Source organism: Bolinopsis microptera, chromosome 1 (genome assembly GCF_026151205.1).
Source record: "Bolinopsis microptera isolate Bmic1 chromosome 1, MBARI_Bmic_1.0, whole genome shotgun sequence".
NCBI classification, from domain to species: Eukaryota; Metazoa; Ctenophora; class Tentaculata; order Lobata; family Bolinopsidae; genus Bolinopsis; species Bolinopsis microptera.
In genome coordinates, this window is record NC_087072.1 from 13,444,409 (window position 1) to 13,469,309 (window position 24,901).

Genomic DNA, 24,901 nt, shown 5'->3' on the forward strand with positions numbered 1-24,901 from the left:
ACATATCCAAAAGTTACGGCAGCACTTTTATATGATATGTATACTGTTTATATTGGAATAAGGATGGTTGTTTACTAATTGTAATTAGTTAATATGATTAAAGAAAGCTCCAATTAATAAATAATCCGATAACCTAGGTTTTATGGTGGTAGTAGGTTGGAGCCGACTGGAATGTGCCGGCTGGTATCACAATGGCGCGGGATTGTAGTTCCTCTCTCCCGACATTACACTCTTCGCAACAACCAATCAGCGAGATGCGCGTCTACTCTCACTAGATTTACACCACTTCTGGGGTAGGTGCACTTACTGTTCTATTTTGCACGAATACGTCTGATCAAATTGGATATCGCAAATTGAGATTAATATTTAATCTATAGCTTGTGATGATGAGTGAATGTGTGTTGTTCAGGCAGCAGACATCAGCATCTCAACAATGTAGGACAGCATACAATCCTTTTAATCATTACGGAGAGAGTGAGGACATTCCACATGACCATGAAACTGATGAGGCTGATAAACCGTAAGTTCAACTCTGAATACTCAGCTCTAATCTGAACACTCTAATCTGAATACTCTAATCTGAATACTCTAATCTGAATACTCTATTCTGAACACTCTAATCTGAATACTCTATTCTGAACACTCTAATCTGAACACTCTAATCTGAATACTCTAATCTGAATACTCTAATCTGAACACTCTAATCTGAACACTCTAATCTGAATACTCTAATCTGAACACTCTAATCTGAACACTCTAATCTGAATACTCTAATCTGAACACTCTAATCTGAACACTCTAATCTGAATACTCTATTCTGAACACTGTCTCTTGAACACTGATACGTCATGTTTGCCAGATATTTTAGTGAGATAAATGACACCTTGTAATGTATAGACTCTAGAAGTGTGCTGAGAACACTAGAACAGCAACTACTACATTAATATAGTAGTAGCAGCAGTGTACTAGCGTATATAACATTCCTGAACTTATGCCTATTCTATATGGTTCTGTATTGTAAAAGGTTATGATATCAACGTTTTCTGTACAAACTTTGTAAATTTTTATACATTGTGTAGAGCGTTTGGTACATGTACATTTATTGTACAACATACAAATTAATGTGATTATTATTTTGTTTTCTAACCACCGTTTATTTGCAGTAAAGGAAAGCAAAAGCGGCAGGACAAGCGCCGTAAACTGCAACAAAGTGGCCACAGCACCCACAACCACTCTGATGATTTAGACGGGGACTCAGTAACTGACAGTGTGTTGTTTCACGACTTCAGAATAGTTGGGTGGTCTCCTGAGGAGATCTACTCTGTTGTTATGAATGTAGCGGAGTATAAGGAGTTCATTCCTTACTGCATTAAAAGTCCTGTAGTGTCGCAACATTCTACTAAGAGACATGATTACATGGAGGCTGAATTGGAGGTTACATTTTGTCGAGTTACTCGTTTTTAATTGCTTTATGAGACTAACTATGGGTATCAGACTATCCAAACAAATTGTTGAAAGGGTCTACTTAAAATGGAGATTGGAAGGCGCACACAAATTATTCTTGGTTTTAATGCGCACACGTATGTTTTTAAAACGCGCGCGCGCGTGCGCGCGATTCGATCCAAATTCTTTAGAATAATATCCACAAAGTTTTTAACTATTAGTTCGATTTTCTATTTTTGACTTTATATTGAAATTGGCTTCCATATTTAGATATTTACCAGGCTTAGCGTCCATAAACACATTCAAGACATGGCGGAATGACAGGCTGAGCGCCGCCCATTAACTTCCACATTACATGTTGACTAAGCTTACCGAAGCAATGATAAATAAACAATTCCTTTAGGTTGGTTTTAAATATTATCAATTGAGCTACACTTCTAAAGTTGATGGATCCACTACCTTGGATGGGAAAAAGATAGTAACGGTATGTAAATATTACCTGAATTAAATGTATTCACAATCCATTCATCCCTTATTTACGAACCCAATAAACTGAATTTTCTTGTATCTCCATGTATCTAATGTGGGGGTCACGAAATCCTCTCCGAACCTCCACGTGGTGTGGCCTGGTTGGCACTAACGGGTGGTGTGCTCTCTTGTTGAGTACTAAGGTTGGGACTTGCCAACTCAAAGTTCCCATGGGAACCAGGAAGTCAACAATAACAGCTACCAAGCACCAGGAAATTTCTCTTTCGGATATCAGGTTACAAGATAGTACACACACAAATGACGATACGTTAGACACAGATACCTAGCTCTAAGAGCTATTAAATCACCAGGAAATTCTCTTTCAGCTTTCAGGTCCCATCGAAGTCACCCACCACAGAGCTAGGGATTCCAATTCGCTCATCCTGACTACAAGGACACACTGATAATGAGTAGTCTTGGCACTTCCTCCCTCCAGTAACCACTTTTCAGGTCTTTTCAGTTAAGACAGCTAATGCGTAAGGGCTGACACACGCTAGACACAGGCTCGTGATAAGACAAAATTAGGGATTTCAACTCTGACTACGAGAACACACTGATAACGAGAATTCCTGGAACTTCTTCCTCCAGTAACCACTTTTCAGGGGACCGGGTTAGCTTTGCCACACTCTTTATTGAAGTGTGACTGGACGCTCTACAATCATCTAGTAGCAGCAGAGTTTGACTGACATCCTTACTGGTTCTATTCAGTTTCTACAGCGGAAGTTCTCAACACTCGAATCAGTTCATCTCGGACATCCTGCAGAGATGCTTTATCACAGCCTGCCCCATTACACGGGGAACCCTTAGATCTACAGTACCCTGGTGGACAGCTTAGCTCTTTAAGCATAGTGGACCTCTTTATTTCTGAGACGCAAAGCTAACCGGACCAGAAATAAACATCAATGCAATGCTTAGGGGATGCAAATAGGACATACAACGTTTAACGATTTACTCGAACTTTTGATTCATTTTTAAGCTCGACGTTACATGGTATCAATTCAGGACAGATATTCCTTCTTCAGGTTCATTGAGGAAATCGTACCCGCTATTTGCGTTATACATGGCAAGTTTCTGGACTAATGATAACTTAGGATCTCAATCAATCATAAATTCCTCTCAGATTCCCAGGCTGCATTTAAAGCCCTTAACAGCACCACTTTTAACTCCAGGTTCGTTCTGAACATCTCAGACCAACTCAACTCGCTAGGTTTTCGCATCGAGTAGAACTTTGTTCCAGGACATGAAGGAGTATACGGTAAAGAACTATAATCAACACACAAATAAAAGATTACCTCTTCAATCTCCATATCAAGAAGTATAAACAGGTGGCACTCAGTGATAAAGGAAAAACCCCACTAACATTTTTCCTCAACAAAAACAGGTACAAGAAAATTAACATCACAGGTACTCACATCAGATGGCTAACATGGCTACTATCAGGACACAGCCCACTAGCATACTTCCAGACGGTAGCAAACAACTCCAATTTCGAAACACAAGACTGTGAACACTGCCCAGGGGAAGTAGAAACATCACAACACTTCCTATGTGAATGCATCCAGCTGATGACAACTAGAATGAGGATATTTGGTAAACCCATCCTAACAATTGAGGAACTCATCAATAGTAAACTCGGCCACATTATCAAATTCGTGGAACAGTCAACAAGGTTTGACAGAGACGATCTATTTGGATAAGCATCTAGGACATACACCAAGGTTCATAAACAATCATACACTAGACCCACACAGGACCATCCCAGATAGTGACACATATTCAGGTGTGGACCATGCTCGGAAGTCCCTCGCCTGCCCGCCAAAGAAGAACATCTGAAGTGGGTTTGCTCTGAGCAAGGTAGTAACAGCTTCGAGACTCCAGAGGTCTGTTGCGTTGATATCTATTATTCTATGTTTTTGTATATACTTAGGGAGTCCTGGAGTGTGGCTAGCAGGAGTCACACTCTGTGGGCACGGCGAGAAGGCCTCCCTCTTCACTAGGAGGCCAGAAACCGTTGACCAAAACAGAGAGAGAGAGAGAGAGTATCTAATGTGGTCACTAATGTCACTGCTTTTAAATTTTCAGGCGGTGTGCGAAAACAAGAAGCTGTTTGACCATCTTAACATGGAATGGGTAATCGCTCCCGGACCTAAGGAACACACCTCTACCATGGACTTCAATGTCTCGTTCGCGTGAGTTTTATTTGTCTTCTTTTATGGGGATTTTTCTACAGGTTTTAGAAGGTTTTGAGAATGATATATCGATATACCGTGAATATAACCGTTTATGCGAATAGTGTAGCTAAAAATGAACGGTAATCAAAACCGGCTAATATTATCTTAGAATTAACATCACCCGCTCAGTATAAAATTACCTCAGGTTTTCCAATGTAGTTTACAACACGGTTGCCAGTATGTTCAAATCTTCAGTCGTCGATCAAATGATCCCGGCTTTTGAGAGCCGACTACGTGAAGTGTACGGTGAGCCCACCATCCTCTCATCCTTATCAGCAGCTGCTGGAAAAGTTCACCGGCGCAAAAAAAGACGGTAGAATAGTCAGTGTTAATGAGCGCTCCTACTAAATCGCTCGCCCAAATTTTAAGAAAATTCTTGTGAAAAGGCCCTTTGGGTATAAAATGGGTCGGAATCGATGTATTTTTGGACGCTGATTCCGAATCACCCCCCATGACGTAGGGTAAAAATGCTTCCTTGGAGAGTTATGGGCAAAAACCCGTTTTGGTCACGTGACAGGCTAGTAAAATACGATTGTTTATGGCTCGGGTTAGGGTTGTGGTAAGGGTTATGGTTAGCTTTGGGGTTATGGTTAGGGTTAGGGTTGGGATTATGGTTTATATAAAACCGTTTTGTACGGCTGCAAAACCATAAAAACCAAAGTCACGTGAAATTTTTGGGCGAGCGAATTAGTAAGAGCCGTTAATGAGAGACTCTACAGATTTTATAACCGAACGTTCATTATGATCATAGGAATTTTTCTAATTTTCTATGTGACGATTATATAATTCGGATGTGACCCCATCGATGATTCTGCAATGTATTTATTTGATCACAGAAATATTTGGGATAAAAGTTGCACTACTCCCGTGATTCCCTGTATTCAGTAATACCAACACCCCATACCAACAATGAAGATAATATACTGAACTTGAAGATTGGAGTGTTGACTGTATCGGATGTTGCTTGTTGTAAAATTGTAAAAGGAAACAATTTTTCCGTGAAGATGTGTTAAGTGATAATTGGTACTAAGAATTTATTTGATTTTCAAGTTCTGTGCAATCTGGCTTCGTTCACTGATCTCAATGTTTACCCATATACCAGAAAGAAAACGCAGCGTTTAATTTTAATCAAAATAAAATAAATGATAAAAGGAAGCAATCCTGAATTATACTGGAATCGTAAAACACATCTGCATCTTCACAGGCGATTCCCTTGAGAAAAGTCTTTAGCATTAGACACGAAGTAAATCCTGTGCTCGTGCACCCCCTCACCCTCCAAATTTTTCAAGGGTGGCTTATGAGCTTATGATCGACTTATCGAGAACCGTAGCCCCACACTCGTTGTCTTCCTCACAGGCCACCTTAGCCGTCTTCACACTGCTGTAGAAGGTGATGAGCTCGTTTTATTTGGGGTGGGGTGGTAACATGACTTTAGCACGGAGTTCGCACCATCCACCTGGTACTTTTGTGTCTGATGGGATGAAGAGGATCACCAGGGTAAATAGTATCACGGTATTAAGCGTGACAATGATACAATGACATCAGTGAAAAATATTGGTTATAATCAACAGTAACTATTCGGATCCCCACTGTCTTCTAAAATTGTCCAATGTTAATATCTAAGAACGGACATCTCCACAAGCCCCCTTGATAAAAGTGTTGTATCGGAAATAGGTCTGAGTATCTCTTGTCTCCACATCCTCATCAGATACCAGGTAAATAGTTTGAGCGTGTATCACCGGACCTCCTGGAACCTTCTTGTAGGGGATCTTATCCAGACCCACAGCTCCACATCCAGCATCTTTAGCACAGGCTTTCTTAGCTTTCTTCACGCTACTAAAAAGGTTCCTTGAAGTATTGTGAGCGTGGTGCCGTATAACCTTATTTAGGAGGTGGCACCATTCTCCTGTGGTTTCAGAAGCTGTTTCCGTGATGGGGAGGGTCGTCAGGACAATAAACAGTATCATTGGTTTAGTTGTCATGCTACTCCTAATCTCTTTTCCTAAAAAACAGGGTTATCTTACATATAGTTACAGCTATAAAATAAAAGAGGGATAATTCGAGAGCAATGATCTTCATTCTCCATCGATTTTGTCCCCTTTACTATACTCAACAACTAGTGCTCTGAATCGTATCCTTGCAGGTTATGATTATATTAATTGTCCTGGCTCGCCAATCCCTGCGCGCGGCGCTCTTTTCAAGCTTCCTGAACAGGAAATGAGAGGAGCGGGCAACAGACTAGCAAGCTAGGTAATACTAATAGTTGTCACCAATCCCTAATAGTAATTTAATCAAACCATAGACCCATGCTTTTATCAGTTGTATGGAGGCAGAAACTCTAAGTTTAATCCTTACTTAAAAGCACCGGACGGTGGTCAATCACAATATCTAATCAATCGAAGTTAAAGTCTAATAAATCATTCACCAAAATGAAATGCCCTAGTGAGTCATTAATATAATATAAGGCACCGTACAAACAATATAAGGCACCGTACAAACTGTGTTAGAAAACAAAGCAAGGACTCAGTATGTAATAATTCAGAGTGTTACCCTCTTAACAGAAGTCTGATGAGCTGGAACGAATAAAGAAATTAAGTAATAAGTATTACATAATATTATATTATTATATTGTACCTGTACGGTGAGATTGACAATAAAACCTTATACCTTGTTTGTCGGGCCCAAACGTTATACCCTTGTATTCTTTTTATTGCCATTAAGTTTAACATTATTATAAACGATAAAGCTTAATATTTCTTTCTTCGTCTAATATCATATTAATATTATTACGTAATTGAAATTACTCTATGAGATAATTTTCCGGAACAATGAACGTTCATCGAACCATAAAGTAAATAATCATCTAAAAACAGTTCAGTACCACTTGAATATTATTTTCATGAGTTGAGTTTAATCTATATCATCTTTTTAATCAAAAATACGGTATATTGCGTTAAACCAGCACCAATAAAACACAGCCGAAACTGAACTTGAACACCGAACCGAACCGAAATTTCGGTCGTTTCCTAAAATGACATTCAGCCAAAGCAATTTTATAATTTGTAAGAAATTTGAAAACTAAAAAGTTTAAATTGTGGACAATAAAATTTCCGAGGGAATGATTTTGTTGTAGTTGTTATGATAACAGTGGACTCGATCTTTTTATTTTCAGATCTGATATTACTTATGAAGTAGCCTCAATAAATGATAGCCTTTCTTTCAAAGAAAATGTATTTTGTACATAAAATGATAATAAACAATAAATTTCAAATACTACTAGTACTATACTATATTTCAAATATAACAATTTTGTCATATCATCAATTAAAAGACATCAAATTTTGCACAATAGTTTTCTCCCATCATGACATAGTATTACTTCTGGGTCTCATAGTAATGTTATTGTTAGCTTTATTCATGTTACTGTTTGTTTTAGTCATACATTGAGGAACCACTCCAAACGCCAGAGCAGCGGACTCCATCAGGGGTTGACGGGGCATCTCGGGCGGGGCCCCGTTTATCCTGTAAAACTCTAAGGCAGGCTTGTTCTTCCTCCGTCTCTGCAGGCTATCTATTTTCTTTACAACTTTAGAGGACACCATAGCTAGCATGTATCCGCTCATATTCTCTGATAGTTTAGCAACCACAATACGGCCTGTTTAATACCTTTATTACACATGTTGTCATGTGGTTTAAATTAATGACTGTTAATGTGGCCTATAATATCCAGATACCCATTAACTTTATATTTTGTACTTTTTTAATATACCAAAGTACTAAGACTGTACTTATTAACCAGTGGCGTAACGTTGCCTGTTGGCAAAATTATAATTGTTCAGGAGTCAGGACTACAGTGCTGCAAGCCGCCGTTTATTTCAAAACGGCGGCGGCGTGATTAAAATCGGCGGCGGCGGTGTAATCGGCGTGAGGTCACGTGATTTCGCAGATTAAATTTTCCTCTGGAATAATGCCATGTGGAGACTGGAGAGCAATTTTTAACAGTTTTGAATTTTGAAACGAGGCTCGTAATATTTAGTAGTATATAGTATAAACAGGTTCATGCCGTGTACGCCGTATGAAAACGGCGGCGGCGGCGTTGCCGGTAAATCATCGGCGGCAGCGTTCGGCGGCGGCGTGCAGCACTGCAGGACTAATTAAATGTTCAATCTGTATTCTGTATGTAGCTTGAAAAATATACCTGAAGGTCCAATGTATCCGAACATCCGTGTGAAATCAGCAGTGGTCTGCATCATGGAGGAATTAACAATCCACTTGTGTGTTATGTTAGGGTTCAGGAACTTGAACATTGTGTAAAACCAACTATGCAGTTAAAAGTTAGTGGGTAATGTTAGGGTTCAGGAACTTGAACATTGTGTAAAACCAACTATGCAGTTAAAAGTTAGTGGGTTATAATGTTGGGGTTCAGGAACTTGAACATTGTGTAAAACCAACTGTGCAGTTAAAAGTTAGTGGGTTATAATGTTGGGGTTCAGGAACTTGAACATTGTGTAAAACCAACTATGCAGTTAAAAGTTAGTGGGTTATAATGTTGGGGTTCAGGAACTTGAACATTGTGTAAAACCAACTATGCAGTTAAAAGTTAGTGGGTTATAATGTTGGGGTTCAGGAACTTGAACATTGTGTAAAACCAACTATGCAGTTAAAAGTTAGTGGGTTATAATGTTGGGGTTCAGGAACTTGAACATTGTGTAAAACCAACTATGCAGTTAAAAGTTAGTGGGTAATGTTAGGGTTCAGGAACTTGAACATTGTGTAAAACCAACTATGCAGTTAAAAGTTAGTGGGTAATGTTAGGGTTCAGGAACTTGAACATTGTGTAAAACCAACTATGCAGTTAAAAGTTAGTGGGTTATAATGTTGGGGTTCAGGAACTTGAACATTGTGTAAAACCAACTGTGCAGTTAAAAGTTAGTGGGTTATAATGTTGGGGTTCAGGAACTTGAACATTGTGTAAAACCAACTGTGCAGTTAAAAGTTAGTGGGTTATAATGTTGGGGTTCAGGAACTTGAACATTGTGTAAAACCAACTGTGCAGTTAAAAGTTAGTGGGTTATAATGTTGGGGTTCAGGAACTTGAACATTGTGTAAAACCAACTATGCAGTTAAAAGTTAGTGGGTTATAATGTTGGGGTTCAGGAACTTGAACATGGTGTAAAACCAACTATGCAGTTAAAAGTTAGTGGGTTATAATGTTGGGGTTCAGGAACTTGAACATTGTGTAAAACCAACTATGCAGTTAAAAGTTAGTGGGTTATAATGTTGGGGTTCAGGAACTTGAACATTGTGTAAAACCAACTATGCAGTTAAAAGTTAGTGGGTTATAATGTTGGGGTTCAGGAACTTGAACATTGTGTAAAACCAACTGTGCAGTTAAAAGTTAGTGGGTTATAATGTTGGGGTTCAGGAACTTGAACATTGTGTAAAACCAACTATGCAGTTAAAAGTTAGTGGGTTATAATGTTGGGGTTCAGGAACTTGAACATTGTGTAAAACCAACTATGCAGTTAAAAGTTAGTGGGTTATAATGTTGGGGTTCAGGAACTTGAACATTGTGTAAAACCAACTATGCAGTTAAAAGTTAGTGGGTTATAATGTAAGGGTTCAGGAACTTGAACATTGTGTAAAACCAACTATGCAGTTAAAAGTTAGTGGGTTATAATGTTGGGGTTCAGGAACTTGAACATTGTGTAAAACCAACTATGCAGTTAAAAGTTAGTGGGTTATAATGTTGGGGTTCAGGAACTTGAACATTGTGTAAAACCAACTATGCAGTTAAAAGTTAGTGGGTTATAATGTTGGGGTTCAGGAACTTGAACATTGTGTAAAACCAACTATGCAGTTAAAAGTTAGTGGGTAATGTTAGGGTTCAGGAACTTGAACATTGTGTAAAACAAACTATGCAGTTAAAAGTTAGTGGGTTATAATGTTGGGGTTCAGGAACTTGAACATTGTGTAAAACCAACTATGCAGTTAAAAGTTAGTGGGTAATGTTAGGGTTCAGGAACTTGAACATTGTGTAAAACCAACTATGCAGTTAAAAGTTAGTGGGTTATAATGTTGGGGTTCAGGAACTTGAACATTGTGTAAAACCAACTATGCAGTTAAAAGTTAGTGGGTTATAATGTTGGGGTTCAGGAACTTGAACATTGTGTAAAACCAACTATGCAGTTAAAAGTTAGTGGGTTATAATGTTGGGGTTTAGGAACTTGAACATTGTGTAAAACCAACTATGCAGTTAAAAGTTAGTGGGTTATAATGTTGGGGTTTAGGAACTTGAACATTGTGTAAAACCAACTATGCAGTTAAAAGTTAGTGGGTTATAATGTTGGGGTTCAGGAACTTGAACATTGTGTAAAACCAACTGTGCAGTTAAAAGTTAGTGGGTTATAATGTTGGGGTTCAGGAACTTGAACATTGTGTAAAACCAACTATGCAGTTAAAAGTTAGTGGGTAATGTTAGGGTTCAGGAACTTGGACATTGTGTAAAACCAACTGTGCAGTTAAAAGTTAGTGGGTAATGTTGGGGTTCAGGAACTTGAACATTGTGTAAAACCAACTATGCAGTTAAAAGTTAGTGGGTAATGTTAGGGTTCAGGAACTTGAACATTGTGTAAAACCAACTATGCAGTTAAAAGTTAGTGGGTTATAATGTTGGGGTTCAGGAACTTGAACATTGTGTAAAACCAACTGTGCAGTTAAAAGTTAGTGGGTTATAATGTTGGGGTTCAGGAACTTGAACATTGTGTAAAACCAACTATGCAGTTAAAAGTTAGTGGGTAATGTTAGGGTTCAGGAACTTGAACATTGTGTAAAACTAACTATGCAGTTAAAAGTTAGTGGGTTATAATGTTGGGGTTCAGGAACTTGAACATTGTGTAAAACCAACTGTGCAGTTAAAAGTTAGTGGGTTATAATGTTGGGGTTCAGGAACTTGAACATTGTGTAAAACCAACTATGCAGTTAAAAGTTAGTGGGTTATAATGTTGGGGTTCAGGAACTTGAACATTGTGTAAAACCAACTATGCAGTTAAAAGTTAGTGGGTAATGTTAGGGTTCAGGAACTTGAACATTGTGTAAAACCAACTGTGCAGTTAAAAGTTAGTGGGTTATAATGTTGGGGTTCAGGAACTTGAACATTGTGTAAAACCAACTATGCAGTTAAAAGTTAGTGGGTTATAATGTTGGGGTTCAGGAACTTGAACATTGTGTAAAACCAACTATGCAGTTAAAAGTTAGTGGGTAATGTTAGGGTTCAGGAACTTGAACATTGTGTAAAACCAACTATGCAGTTAAAAGTTAGTGGGTTATAATGTTGGGGTTCAGGAACTTGAACATTGTGTAAAACCAACTATGCAGTTAAAAGTTAGTGGGTTATAATGTTGGGGTTCAGGAACTTGAACATTGTGTAAAACCAACTATGCAGTTAAAAGTTAGTGGGTTATAATGTTGGGGTTCAGGAACTTGAACATTGTGTAAAACCAACTATGCAGTTAAAAGTTAGTGGGTAATGTTAGGGTTCAGGAACTTGAACATTGTGTAAAACCAACTATGCAGTTAAAAGTTAGTGGGTTATAATGTTGGGGTTCAGGAACTTGAACATTGTGTAAAACCAACTATGCAGTTAAAAGTTAGTGGGTTATAATGCTGGGGTTCAGGAACTTGAACATTGTGTAAAACCAACTATGCAGTTAAAAGTTAGTGGGTTATAATGTTGGGGTTCAGGAACTTGAACATTGTGTAAAACCAACTATGCAGTTAAAAGTTAGTGGGTTATAATGTTGGGGTTCAGGAACTTGAACATTGTGTAAAACCAACTATGCAGTTAAAAGTTAGTGGGTTATAATGCTGGGGTTCAGGAACTTGAACATTGTGTAAAACCAACTATGCAGTTAAAAGTTAGTGGGTTATAATGTTGGGGTTCAGGAACTTGAACATTGTGTAAAACCAACTATGCAGTTAAAAGTTAGTGGGTTATAATGTTGGGGTTCAGGAACTTGAACATTGTGTAAAACCAACTGTGCAGTTAAAAGTTAGTGGGTTATAATGTTGGGGTTCAGGAACTTGAACATTGTGTAAAACCAACTATGCAGTTAAAAGTTAGTGGGTTATAATGTTGGGGTTCAGGAACTTGAACATTGTGTAAAACCAACTGTGCAGTTAAAAGTTAGTTCGGTTATTCTATTTTAATTTAGAACCATTCTAAATAAGAAAAATAATGTAGAACTACATTATTTTTATTATTTAGAATGGTTTTATTATTTAGAATGGTTTTATTTAGATGTATTATCGAGAAGCTTTGTGGAGGAGGTAGTATTCAAATTCATTCAACCTTTATTCAGTTCTAACACGATGTAGTTATAATCAATATGAAAACATCGTTCATTTGATCATTCTAGTTGCGTTTTATACTGTCCATAGTTAAAACATAGTACCTGATAGCATTGAGGAATATAAGAGCAACGTTAAGGTACCACATCACTAGGAACAGGTATTGGTACATCACATTTAGCGCCAGAGTACACATTCCTGTAACATTAGACAAGTCAGCACTCAAGACACGACAATAATTTAGCGTTTTAGTTATAAGTTTTTAATAATTTAGCGTTTTAGTTGTAAGTTTTTAATAATTTAGCGTTTTAGTTGTAAGTTTTTAAGTTTTTACAACTACTGCAGCTGGTTAGAAATCGTTGAGAAAATAAATGGCCGTAAGAAAATATGTATTAGATACGACACGTCTGGTATAAGAGGAAATGCAGAACCCACTCTTTGTATGAATCATGTTACCATAGTTACCATAGTTACCATAGTTATCATGGTTACACTGCAGAGTACAGTACGGTTATTGATAGAAACTTAAAAACCAACCTGTTTCAAACTCCAAGCCTGAAGCAGCCCACTTCTCGATACGACACGCCACCACTTTAGGGAAGAGAACATCCTTCACGTGAGTCTGGGAGCCTCCAGTCGGCATCCCGAACATCAAGCCGTACGTGATCCAGTTCCCTATCTTGAACATGCGTGCGGTAAGCAGCATGTGTCCTATTGCTATCACTGAGGGATGGAGGGCTCATTTTTATAATTTTTTTTGTAAAAGTAGGAGTTTGAATATTTAAATATTTAGAGTAGCCATACCTATACTGTTTTATAAATCGACATGAGCAGTCCTCTGCACGTGCATTTAGTGCTTCAGTCCGATAATAACCATAGACCAATCGTATTTCGAAGCAATATTGTCAGCTTTTTGACACATATTGCGTAAAAATTGGCATTTTAATCATGTGAGAGTTACAAATATAGTTATGTTTTAAATGGCCCACTTATCGTTCGGGGATATTTTTGTCCGTTATCGTTATGTAATATTTATATTTTGCTTTAGTATAACTATAAGATATGACGAAATAAAAAAGCTATGTTTTCAAATAAAATGCGTTCCAATTATTACTTGCTATATTTTTATCAGTAGCAGAAATCAGAACAATATTCGATAGATTTTCAAAATGCTTCGTTCTTCAAAAACACCGCCTAATTAAACGCTTAGTAATTCTTGATTGACGATGCCAACCCAGTTTCCGGCTCGTTATAGCTCTGCTACGAGTCTAGAGTTTCATTAAATATTTGTAAGATTCTGCAGTGTTATTCCTCCATAGGACAGGGCCCCTTAACATAGGTATTAAATCTCCGTTGGCCTCCTAGAACAGGTTTTGTCTCCACGTCCACAGCTGATACCAGGTAAATAGTTTGAGCGTGTATCACGGGACCTCCTGGAACCTTCCTGTAGGGGATCCTATCCAGACCCACAGCTCCACACCCAGCATCCTTCTCACAAGCAGATTTAGCTCCGTCCAAACTGCTGTAGAACTTGTTCTCTTCCCTGTTGTAGAGCGAGATGAAGCTCTTGAATCTGGCGCACCATTCTCCTGTAACCACTGGTGCCGGGGTTGGTGCCGGGGTTGTCGTAACCTCAGCAGGGGTGGTGGAGCCCCAGGTTTCCCAAGAAGTGGTACTGTCAGGAGCAGAGGTGCTCGATAGGATAGGTCTGCTGAAGAGAGATACCAGCGTGAATAACATTACGATGTACGCCATTTTACTTTTGGAAGACCTGTTATGGAACATTTGTGAAATTACAAAAATTGTAGTATGTTTAAATAGCACTTCACTCTTCAAGAGTAGTGTTAATATTGTTTTAATTTCGTCTGGCCGAGTGGAGATACTTCAATCTACGAGGAGTGTCTAAAATCCCATATTAAATAAAATAAATCGCATTAACCTGAATTTACCAAATAGATGCAAGAAATATTTCAAGCATGATTTTCAATTATTCATGTTGGATAAACGCTCACGTAATGTCCATCCATTTGATGCCACCCAAATTAAAGTTCAGTAGAATGTTTTGATGTGTAATGTCCGCACAAATAAAGTTCGATAAGTAATACTAGTACTAGTACTACAAGTACATAGATACAGAGATACAGAGCCCGCGAAATTTTATGATATATAACGGATTGAGCACTGAAGATTTTAATATCTAATGTTAGAATATAAACGTTGAAGAGAAACCGTATGGATCATGAACAAAGCTAAGGCGCAAAGTGGGCAAGTAAATTAGTTAGTAAATTCACAACTGCTTGTTGAATTTTCACCTCTTTAAATTGTGGCTTTATTACAATAAAATAATTTAGAGCTATAATGGTTATCAATTATAATAGGGGGAAGGTGCAGCTGAGACCACATATTCCACGATGGTATCTGATACTAGTTACTACTACTAGTACTAATAATATAAGCTATAATGGTTAATGCATATAAATAAAATAACTCAAATTAATTGCAGTATTTAGGACCTTAGCTGTTTGCGTTTGCCCATGTTTCTCCTCGTTAATTAGAGGAGTTAATTACTGATGGTTTGGTAAATTATGAACGAAATGAGATGTTTACCTGCATTTAATAGGAGAGGGGTGAACATTGTTTTTGGGGTTTAAGGTCTCTAGAACAGGCTCAAATCGACTGGCCATATTATTTACAACTTAATTCCTTTATTTACAACGTAATGCCCAAAAATTATGCCTAATTTTGGAGTTATTGGCCAAAAACTGATCTTGGCAATGCTGACCCATTTTTTAAACGTTTGATAGAAAAATATTAAAGACCTCTAGATCATGAGTTTAAACTAACCGCAGGGTGGGGGAGTGACAGGTTAAACCGGGAAAAACTTCCCGAACCCACTTCCAAGCGATGCAGGGCCCTCGATAAGAATATAAGTTTGTAACTTCCTGCCCTTTTCAAAAAATCATCCGGATAATTTCAACTGAGAGACTGTAATTTCTGTTAGAATATAAAAATTCTGAAGCGTTGTTACTTCTATCATTCAGCTGATCCAGCAAACTATACGTTATCCTAGTGTAAGTTCCAACTATAAAGTGCGGTAATTCTACCAATCAGTGACGTCTGATTTATCGTGTGAACAATTATAAATGATGAGAAAACTTACAAAAACAAACAAGCGAACAACATTTACATTAGTAATTAATGTCGTCAGCTGAGTCCGTACGCCGTAATAGCATCTAAAGCAAAATCACTGATTAGGGGGTGCACTGTTAATCAGGAGCTCTATGAGGCAACCTTCCAGCAAGATCAAAGACTTGTTTACTGCTTAGATTTAGACAATAATTCAATACATACCTCGTCGATAGGTCTCTTCGAACCTCAAATTTAAGAATTTATTGCAATGTTTTCCTTTGCATAACAAAAACCTTGTCGCGTATAACTGAATAACTTGAAAAAGAAGAAGAATTGTGGGTTTGCAACCATCCGGAAGTATAATCTAGATCTGTTAAACAGACTACGAGTTACCGGGGCGCCATGACATACTTTTGTTTCGCCGCATAATCTCCAAGTGTGCTAACTTACAATTAGTCGGATCCCAACCGTTCTAAAAGGCTATCTCGTTAGCTTTTCGTGTTAAAAGCGATTTCTCAACGGTTATCACCTCTCTAGATGATTCTTAAAACATTTGGACTTCATGGCAAGGTTGAAATACATGCAATGAGGGCGTTTTCGGCCACACCCTTTTTCAGAGTTTCGCGGTCACTCGAATTATTGTATTTCAGCCCAGGAAGGTCTTAAAGACTATTCCGATACACCAAAATGTGCCTAATAGCCACATTTATATACAACTTATGAAGCAACATATACCTTAAAATGCTTTGTTTCGGAAATATGGCCGAAAAACGGTTTTTGGCTTGACGCAGTTCATAATTTCCGTGATTTTTGGCATTTCCGCCTAGGAAGGTCGTAGAGACTATTCTGATACACCAAAATGTGCCTAATAGCCACATTTATATACAACTTATGAAGCAACATATACCCTAAAAGGCTTATTTTCGGAAATGTGGCTGAAAAACGGATTTTTGTCGAGCAAACAATGACAATATTCACAAATGGGCTATTGGACTGTTAACTAGAAAGGTCTTAAAGACTCATGAGCAACACAGTATTTGTCACAAGATGTAAGATGACTCACTTTGTGTCCAGAAACACCTACAAAAATTGGAGAATGATCTACTTTATTGGGCATCTCTTTTAATGGGCCAGGCCAGCAGCATATTTGTGTCTTACGAAATGGCAATTTTTCAAAATTACGGTTTCTTTAGTAAAGGTCAATGGGTCAGTTACAAACAGCAAATTGTTCGCAATTGCCGACTCATGCACATCATATACTCAAAAACGCTCACATAAGGAGTCATTAGTAAATAACTAATACATGATTTGTGAAAACTCCAACAATTTTTCCTTGGTACAAATTTAAATAAAATGTTGGACGTGCCAGACCAAAATTCAACTTCAAACTTTTTATTTATTCATGCCATGAAACCATAATGAGTTATGTGCCCATCCTTGGAGAACCCGGCGAATGTCCTTGCTGTACGGCAGTGTTAAACAAGGAATTGAAACAGAGGGGTTCTGTTCAGGCCCTTCACACTTTGTTTCTGTCTAGTTCTAATGTACCGTCACAATAGTGACTTTAATTTATGTACCAAGAATACCAGACCTAAAATAAATCGGCACTGGATCCGGATCAGATTGTTGCTTGACCGCTGACCAGTACCCCACTTTTTAATTATGATTGATTTCGCTGCTTCGACCAATGTTGGTCTGTAATCCCTGGATTGAGATTTGTTGGCCGCAATTTAAATTAGCTAATTTCTTATAATACCGCAGTGGTCTGGTTCCCACTTCAGAATGACCCCATATTCTTTTTTTAAGTCGCATAGATTTTCCCATCGTTTGATAATGTGTGTCAACTGTCATTCCCTCGTTTTTTAATCAAGTGGTGACTGGCTATTTCTTCTGTTATTACAGCTGTGAGCTGCCTCGAGATCTTATCTGGGGCATGGGCACAAATACAGGGTGGGCCAAAAGTCAGTGTGCAAACGTTGGCCTTAATAGCTCAGTCACTGAGTGCCCAATTGAAATACTTCCTTCTGGTATGACTTAGTACCACCACTGGTTCGAGGAATTTGCCAACTCGAAAAATATTCGTGTTCATTTTTTTCAAATGGAGGTTCATTTTCACATTTATTTGATAGTTAGGATAGTCTGATCAAGCTAAATGTTATTGAATTGTGTTTGGCCATTCGAATTACGTTTGTCCTGAAAGAATTAGAACTGTAGCTTCTCAGATGACCGAGATATGAAGCATAACGAGTTTATTCATTACGTGTGATCAGGTGATTGGTTTACCTAATCACGTGATAAGGTGACCCCGTTAACTACCCCGTTAAACATTATGGGAATTGTTAAGGGTGCCCAATTAAGGTGTCGTGTCACGGTGTCACATAATCACCCAGTCAATTTTGTTAACGAGATACACAAAATGCTTGATAACTTCGTCATTTCTAATCTGTTTTGCCTCATGTTTTCAGATCATATGCAACATTTGATAATCTACCGTCTCTGAAAAAATTAGGCGTTCAGCATGTTCAGAGAAAACAATATAGGTGTTTTAATAATGAATGGGCGTGGTCTAAAATATTCGAATTTTCAAATTTTGACGACGGAATCCTCGAACCAGTAAGTACAGTATGCCATCTGCAAAGCAACAGCTCTCAAATATAAAACACGACGGAGGTATAAGACCCAACGTTTGCACACTGACTTTTGGCCCACCCTGTACTTGAACATTAGAAGATTAGAACTGTAATTCTAGAACTTCAGATTAAGGTTACTTGGCAGAATAGCATTAGCAGGGTTCGAGATTTGACTGAGGGCATTCAGGTAACATACCAGGTTCACATCACCAGTTGAAGTGAATCTTAATTTCAGCATGCAATGCCTTTATGCCTTATAGGTTATAATCTTATAGTAGGATCACGGGGTTTTTATAATAGAAGGTCTCGAGATGCTGATTTAGCTATTTAGGTTTCACATGTGACATTTTTCCAGCTTTGGGTAAAGTGGATTTTAGAGCGGGGAGGGGGTCTAAATGACCAAAATCTGAACGATCTCTTACTTACGGGACACTACGGGACAAGGGACGGATATCGGGCCTAATAGCTGTTTTTTAATGAGAGGCTGGAGTTTGGACCTAGATGGTCAACGTGAGGATAGCATGAGGATTTAGGATGCTCTGCCTGCCTTTCGTGGGGTATTGTAACCCCTAAAGCTGGTATATCTTATCTAAATTAACCTTGGTTGCATCTCGTGCTGTTTCGAATATATAATTAGATTTATAGGTCCAATATCAAGCAAAAAAGTCTGATGTTACACTTACATGATCTCCGACGCGAGGATCTCCGAAGTCCGATCTTAAAGTTGGATCTCAGAGCCAAAAAGAGGAACGTAAGCCTTGGTTCCTTTCTTTGAGAGTCAAACAGGAAATTCGGGGTTATCAACTCAAACTCGGATTCGTAGCACAATTAAAAAAACAAAGAATAAAAATCTTAATGAATTTCCCGACATTCTAAAATTAATATCAGTTCGTATTCATATATATATATAGCCTGACTGACAATTTTCTCGACTGACTGACAATGTTTCTTCTTTTCCCCATTTAGAATACAAAGATTAGTACATTTTAGCTTATGATTAATATTATATTTTTACCTATAGTTTACCTAGATCAATTCAGTGGCCCAAACTCCAGTAGGTTACAAGACTTAAGTTCAATTCGAGGAACACTTTGATTAAGCATGATCCTTGTCTAGTTGGAGTTTTCGCATATCATGCAGTAGTTATCTACTAATCACTCCTAAACTGAGCGTTTTAGAGTCGAATCTCGAACCCTGCCATTCGGCCAAGTAATCTTAATCTGAAGTTCTAGAATTACAGTTCTAATGTTCTAGTACTAATGTATTAGTGCCCTAGATAAGATCTCGAGGCAGCTGTAATAAAAAAGAGCTAGCCAGTAACCACTTGATTAAAAAACGAGGGAATGACACACATTATCATACGATGGGAAAATCTATGCGAACCAAACCACTGCGGTATTACTATTATGGTAAATGAGCTAAATTAAACTGCAGCCAACAGATCTCAATCCAGGGATTACAGACCAATATTGGTCGAGGCAGTGAAGTCAATTATGATTATAAAGTGGGGTACTTATACTGGTCAGTGGTCAAGCGTCAATCTGGCCCGGATCCAGTGCCGATTTATTTTAGGTCCGGTATTCATGGAACATATATCATGGTTTCATGGCATGAATAAATAAAAAGTTTGAAGTTGAATTTTGGTCTGGCACGTCACATATTTTATTTAAATTGGTACCAAGGAAAAATTGTTGGAGTTTTCACAAATCATGTATTAGTTATTTACTAATGACTCCTAAAGTGAGCGTTTTTGAGTATATGATGTGCATAAGTCGGCAATTGCGAACAATTTGCTGTTTGCAACTGACCCATTGACCTTTACTAAAGAAACCGTAATTTTGAAAATTGCCATTTCGTAAGACACAAATATGCTGCTGGCCTGGCCCATTAAAAGAGATGCCCAATAAAGTAGATCATTCTCCAATTTTTGTAGGTGTTTCTGGACACAAAGTGAGTCATCTTACATCTTGTGACAAATACTGTGTTGCTCATGAGTCTTTAAGACCTTTCTAGTTAACAGTCCAATAGCCCATTTGTGAATATTGTCATTGTTTGCTCGACAAAAATCCGTTTTTCAGCCACATTTCCGAAAATAAGCCTTTTAGGGTATATGTTGCTTCATAAGTTGTATATAAATGTGGCTATTAGGCACATTTTGGTGTATCGAAATAGTCTTTAAGACCTTCCTGGGCTGAAATACAATAATTCGAGTGACCGCGAAACCCTGAAAAAGGGTGTGGCCGAAAACGCCCTCATTGCATGTATTTCAACCTTGCCATGAAGTCCAAATGTTTTAAGAATCATCTAGAGAGGTGATAACCGTCGAGAAATCGCTTTTAACACGAAAAGCTAACGAGATTCCGTTTCGTCTCGGACTAAATAGACGAATGGAGTTATACAATTACAAGTTATATCCATCTACTTGTAGTGATAAATATTCGCAATCAGCTCCCATTAAGATTACATTCACACATAGTTGAACAGCATGAAATAAGTGGACAACAAACGAACGAATGGACTTTAACTTTAACTTTGAAATGATCGTCGCTTGAGATCGGAGATTTCAAAACTTTCAGGAAAGATGTTAAATAAGATGTTTTATTGGTGCCGTGAGACCCCTTGAAGTAACTTAAAAATATCCATTATCAAATAATGGATGCTGAGACATTGCAATAGCCTGAATCCTAACTGTGCACCAGCTGCTTACTTATAAAATAACCTGTGTTGCTCACCATTAATACTTGCATCCATATATTATTATCTTCCCTTCAACACTTGGCTCCTCTGTCGGATCATGATTTCTAGTCCCGACATCTGGCAAATGACGAGTAAAATACCACCAATTAACTGTTACCAGACCAAGAAATGGAAGTAAAAGGTCCACTTACATGCCAGACTGGAGATAATTTCCAGACCGAGAAAGTAAAAAGCGGAAAGTCCAGTGCATTTAGTTCTAACATGCTTTGATGAAAACTGGAGGTTCATATTATCGAACAAACGTCCATTATCACGTTTTCAGGCCAATCAAATGAGACGTAAAGGTATAAAGTAGTAACATTGAGTCGATGAAGCTGAGCTCACATTTAGGAGGAATTGTTATAAAATAATAGCACAATAATATCTCCAGTTCTCCAGCTGTAAAGCACTTTGACGTATTATTGTATCATGGGCCATAATTAAGTTTGAATCAGTAAGTTTGTAACTCCATAAGCGGCTGGCTTGGATCAAGGCTTTTTAAGGTCAAAACTTATATGAGACTTCTTACACTTCTTAAAAGATCTCATAACAAGACATGAAGTGAACGATGGATGCTGAGAAATTGATAAAAAATAACACGATTTGCTCGAAACCAGCTGCTTACTTATAAAGTAACCTGTGTTGCTCACCATTAATACTTGCATCCATATATTCATTATCCCTCCTTGAACACTTGGCTCCTCTGTCGGATCATGATTTCTAGTCCCGACATCTGGCAAATGACGAGTAAAAAAATAATATCAATTAACTGTTACCCGGCTGAGAAAGTAAAGTGGAAAGTCCAGTTTTTTTAGTTCTAAGATGTCAGGCTGAATTCTGGAAATATGAAGGATCCAAAAATGGTATTTTTAAGATCTCACAAATTAGTCTACAGATTATAGATGTGGATACTGGCGGGGAGGTGAAACACATTTGTTTACTTTAATAGTGAGCACATGTTCGGCGGGTTGAGGAGGTGAAACACATTTGTTTACATTTTTAGGGTAAGCACATGTTCGGCGGGTTGAAGAGGTGATACACATTTTGTATTATAGAAGGCTTGTAACACTTGTAACGCTTTCTTGTTACCCCCCTTTGAAGGCCCCGCATTATTTTCTGAACGAAAGCTCAAAAATAACCGAGAAATCGACCTTCTTATTAACTCATTTTGATGACTGTTTCTGACCTAAATTGCACGAAAAATCGATTTAGTTAGGTTTCAGAACCTATAAACACTTCCTTATCCCTCAAAATTGATGTTTTATAGTTGATACGAGCAACAAGCAACATATGTTTTGATCCTTCGGTTCTACTCATGACCTAGGCAGTTAAGCTGAACCCGACAGATCGAGACAATCCTCACCTTAACTGATCAAACTGGTACTAACACAATTTTCAGATATAAATGTTCTTTGCGATACGTTTATTGCAGCTTTTGATCAGTATTAAGGTGAGGATTGCCTCGATCTGTCGGGTTCAACTTAACTGCCTAGGTCATGAGTAGAACCGAAGGATCAAAACATATGTTGCTTGTTGCTCGTATCAACTATAAAACATCAACTTTGAGGGATAAGGAAGTGTTTATAGGTTCTGAAACCTAGCTAAATCAATTTTTCGTGCAATTTTAGGTCAGAAACAGTCATCAAAATGAGTTAATAAGAAGGTCGATTTCTCGGTTATTTTTGAGCTTTCGTTCAGAAAATAATTCGGGACCTTCAAAGGGGGGTAACAAGAAAGCGTTACAAGTGTTACAAGCCTTCTATAATACAAAATGTGTATCACCTCTTCAACCCGCCGAACATGTGCTTACCCTAAAAATGTAAACAAATGTGTTTCACCTCCTCAACCCGCCGAACATGTGCTCACTATTAAAGTAAACAAATGTGTTTCACCTCCCCACCAGTATCCACATCTATATAAATGATACATATAAAGGCAATGAGACTGAGTCAATGAAACGGAGTTTATTTCAAGAGGAGTATAGGTCGAACCCAACTATTGAGCTATTTGCACTTATGTTGCAGAACTAGCGCCGTAATATCTCTTGCAGTTGTGAAGTGCTCCAACTACACATGAGGTGAACCAAGTAAAACTAACAAGTTATGTAAACCAACATATCCATGATAATTCATACGGCATAGTAGTGGTATAATTGGTGAAGTGAAGTGACATGTTTTGTTTGCCATTTAGCCGTATGAATTTTTTCCACAACTTATAGTGAGGCTAATAGACATCATTCTGGGACAGATCTATCGAGAATTTTCTTCCAATACTTATTCAAATTAAATAATAAAATAAAAAGTTGATCGCACACTGCAGTGAATGGAAACGAGTGTCCGATTCGGACCAAAGAACTGCGGATGCAATTATTGCTTAGTAATATAATACTAATTCGTACGTTATTTTCAAAATTTCATTAGACTTAAAATTTTGTAGGAAACGAGTTTAACAACTAAAAAGACAAACACCGCATAAGAAGAGCGTATCTAGAGTTTGCAAGGCCATTGGCCAAGAAACACCAGCTCATAAATATGTTTGGACCAGTACTGACTGGTGACCACGGCTATCTGGGCTTATGTTAATAATTAATATCATTAATTTAAACCGTTAAATTACTATTTCCCTCATGAGGTTGAACTGAGTCGCTCCTTTAAAAAAATTACTACAGCGTATTGGTTTCTGTGATATGTCTCTTCAAAGATAGGCACATAGCATCCTTGGAAAGGTTGGTATTAGTGTCACATGGAGAAACGTCTTATATATTGGTGTGGAGACTAATAGTAAAGAAGTGACTAGGTAACTATAGTAACTGAAGTAACTATAGTAACTAGGTTTACTGTGATCATTAACTCACTAAGCGTCATGGAGCTTGGATCTCATGTTTGTTTCCAATTAGTGAAATAGGGCGGTGAATTACTGAGCTGACTGTGATTATTGAAGAGATATGAGTTGCCTGCAGCTCCAGTTCTTTAACCTAGCAGTCAAATATTGGTCGTCGATATGTCCAATTACTCCTATGATGATGATATTTGCGAAGATTACTAAATAAAGTAAATTTTTTTTAAACAGAAGACTGAAGAGGCCAATTAAGTCATGTTTCACAAATGTAGAATTACATTGTGTTGCGTTTTTATGATGAGTTTTAAGAGCGAGAAAAAGCTTTTAACCAACTACAGTAATACCCCGATTTACCGCGGAGTTTTGGAGAAAATCGGGGTTTAATTGTTTACATTATGTAATATGTACATTAAGCCCTATTTTGGGGAACAGAAATGGCCGCGGTAAATGATCGGGGTATTACTGTATTGGTAAAGATGCGCAATACAATAAAGTTTTTGTAATGACGTTAGTTAATCGGAATTTAGCAATGACCACAACACAGCTTCAATTAACTGGTTTTAGAGATTTGGTGATCTTATCCTGATCTAGCTGATAAGCTACTGAGTTTTTAATTTGTTGGTTTTTCCATCTTTCTTTTGATTTTGTTTTTAAATTATACAATTGTGATTAATTGGCTAGCTACGAGTTAGGATTAAATAATGTCAACATAACGATGAATAACTCATGGAATTGATTTAACTATTCAAAGAAATGTCACCAATATTTTAATAAAAATAAAATTCGTTATGTCTACACTTTACAGTCTTAACCCAGATCAATGCCAGTGCAAAAAATAACCCTTTAGCACTTCACGTAGGAGTTGTACCGGTAGCTTCCTCTTCCTCCTTTCTTTACCTTCTCCATGTCCATCAAGTAAATAGTGTGGTCGAACACTTTAGGCCCTCCTGCTACTTGCCGGTAGGGTATCCGGTCCAATCCTACTCCACCGCAGCTGTTGTCCTCCTCGCACACGGC

The 24,901-nt window shown here is 37.9% G+C and overlaps 3 protein-coding genes across 6 annotated transcripts in view; 1 reads left to right on the plus strand and 2 right to left on the minus strand.

Moving 5' to 3' along the window:
• Window positions 1–24,901, minus strand: part of LOC134812829 (ubiquitin carboxyl-terminal hydrolase 14-like) — a 124,820-nt gene that overhangs the window by 63,804 nt on the left and 36,115 nt on the right. The window contains exon 1 of one of the 3 annotated variants that reach the window (XM_063820413.1): window positions 7,399–7,409. The exons of the other annotated variants lie outside the window; for them this stretch is intronic. The gene's annotated coding sequence lies outside the window, so the exon portion shown is untranslated. Of the gene's footprint in view, window positions 1–7,398; window positions 7,410–24,901 lie in introns of those variants that run through there. 3 annotated transcript variants of the gene reach the window in all.
• LOC134820637 (coenzyme Q-binding protein COQ10 homolog A, mitochondrial-like) lies at window positions 135–5,262 on the plus strand. The gene is made up of 7 exons (XM_063831144.1): window positions 135–293; window positions 410–520; window positions 1,164–1,434; window positions 1,847–1,927; window positions 4,054–4,160; window positions 4,348–4,527; window positions 4,900–5,262. The coding sequence occupies exons 1-6, from the start codon at window positions 172–174 to the stop codon at window positions 4,517–4,519; spliced, it is 864 nt and encodes a 287-aa protein (XP_063687214.1). The 5' UTR covers window positions 135–171; the 3' UTR covers window positions 4,520–4,527; window positions 4,900–5,262.
• Window positions 7,424–24,901, minus strand: part of LOC134812851 (innexin shaking-B-like) — a 43,299-nt gene continuing 25,821 nt past the window's right edge. The window contains exons 7-10 of one of the 2 annotated variants that reach the window (XM_063820433.1): window positions 13,089–13,274; window positions 12,656–12,749; window positions 8,401–8,522; window positions 7,424–7,857 (exon numbers count right to left, since the gene is read on the minus strand). In XM_063820433.1, coding sequence (XP_063676503.1) covers window positions 7,565–7,857; window positions 8,401–8,522; window positions 12,656–12,749; window positions 13,089–13,274 — 695 coding nt within the window. In that variant the 3' untranslated portion in view covers window positions 7,424–7,564. The remainder of the gene's footprint in view (window positions 7,858–8,400; window positions 8,523–12,655; window positions 12,750–13,088; window positions 13,275–24,901) is intronic. The other variant, XM_063820441.1, reaches the window with a different exon arrangement.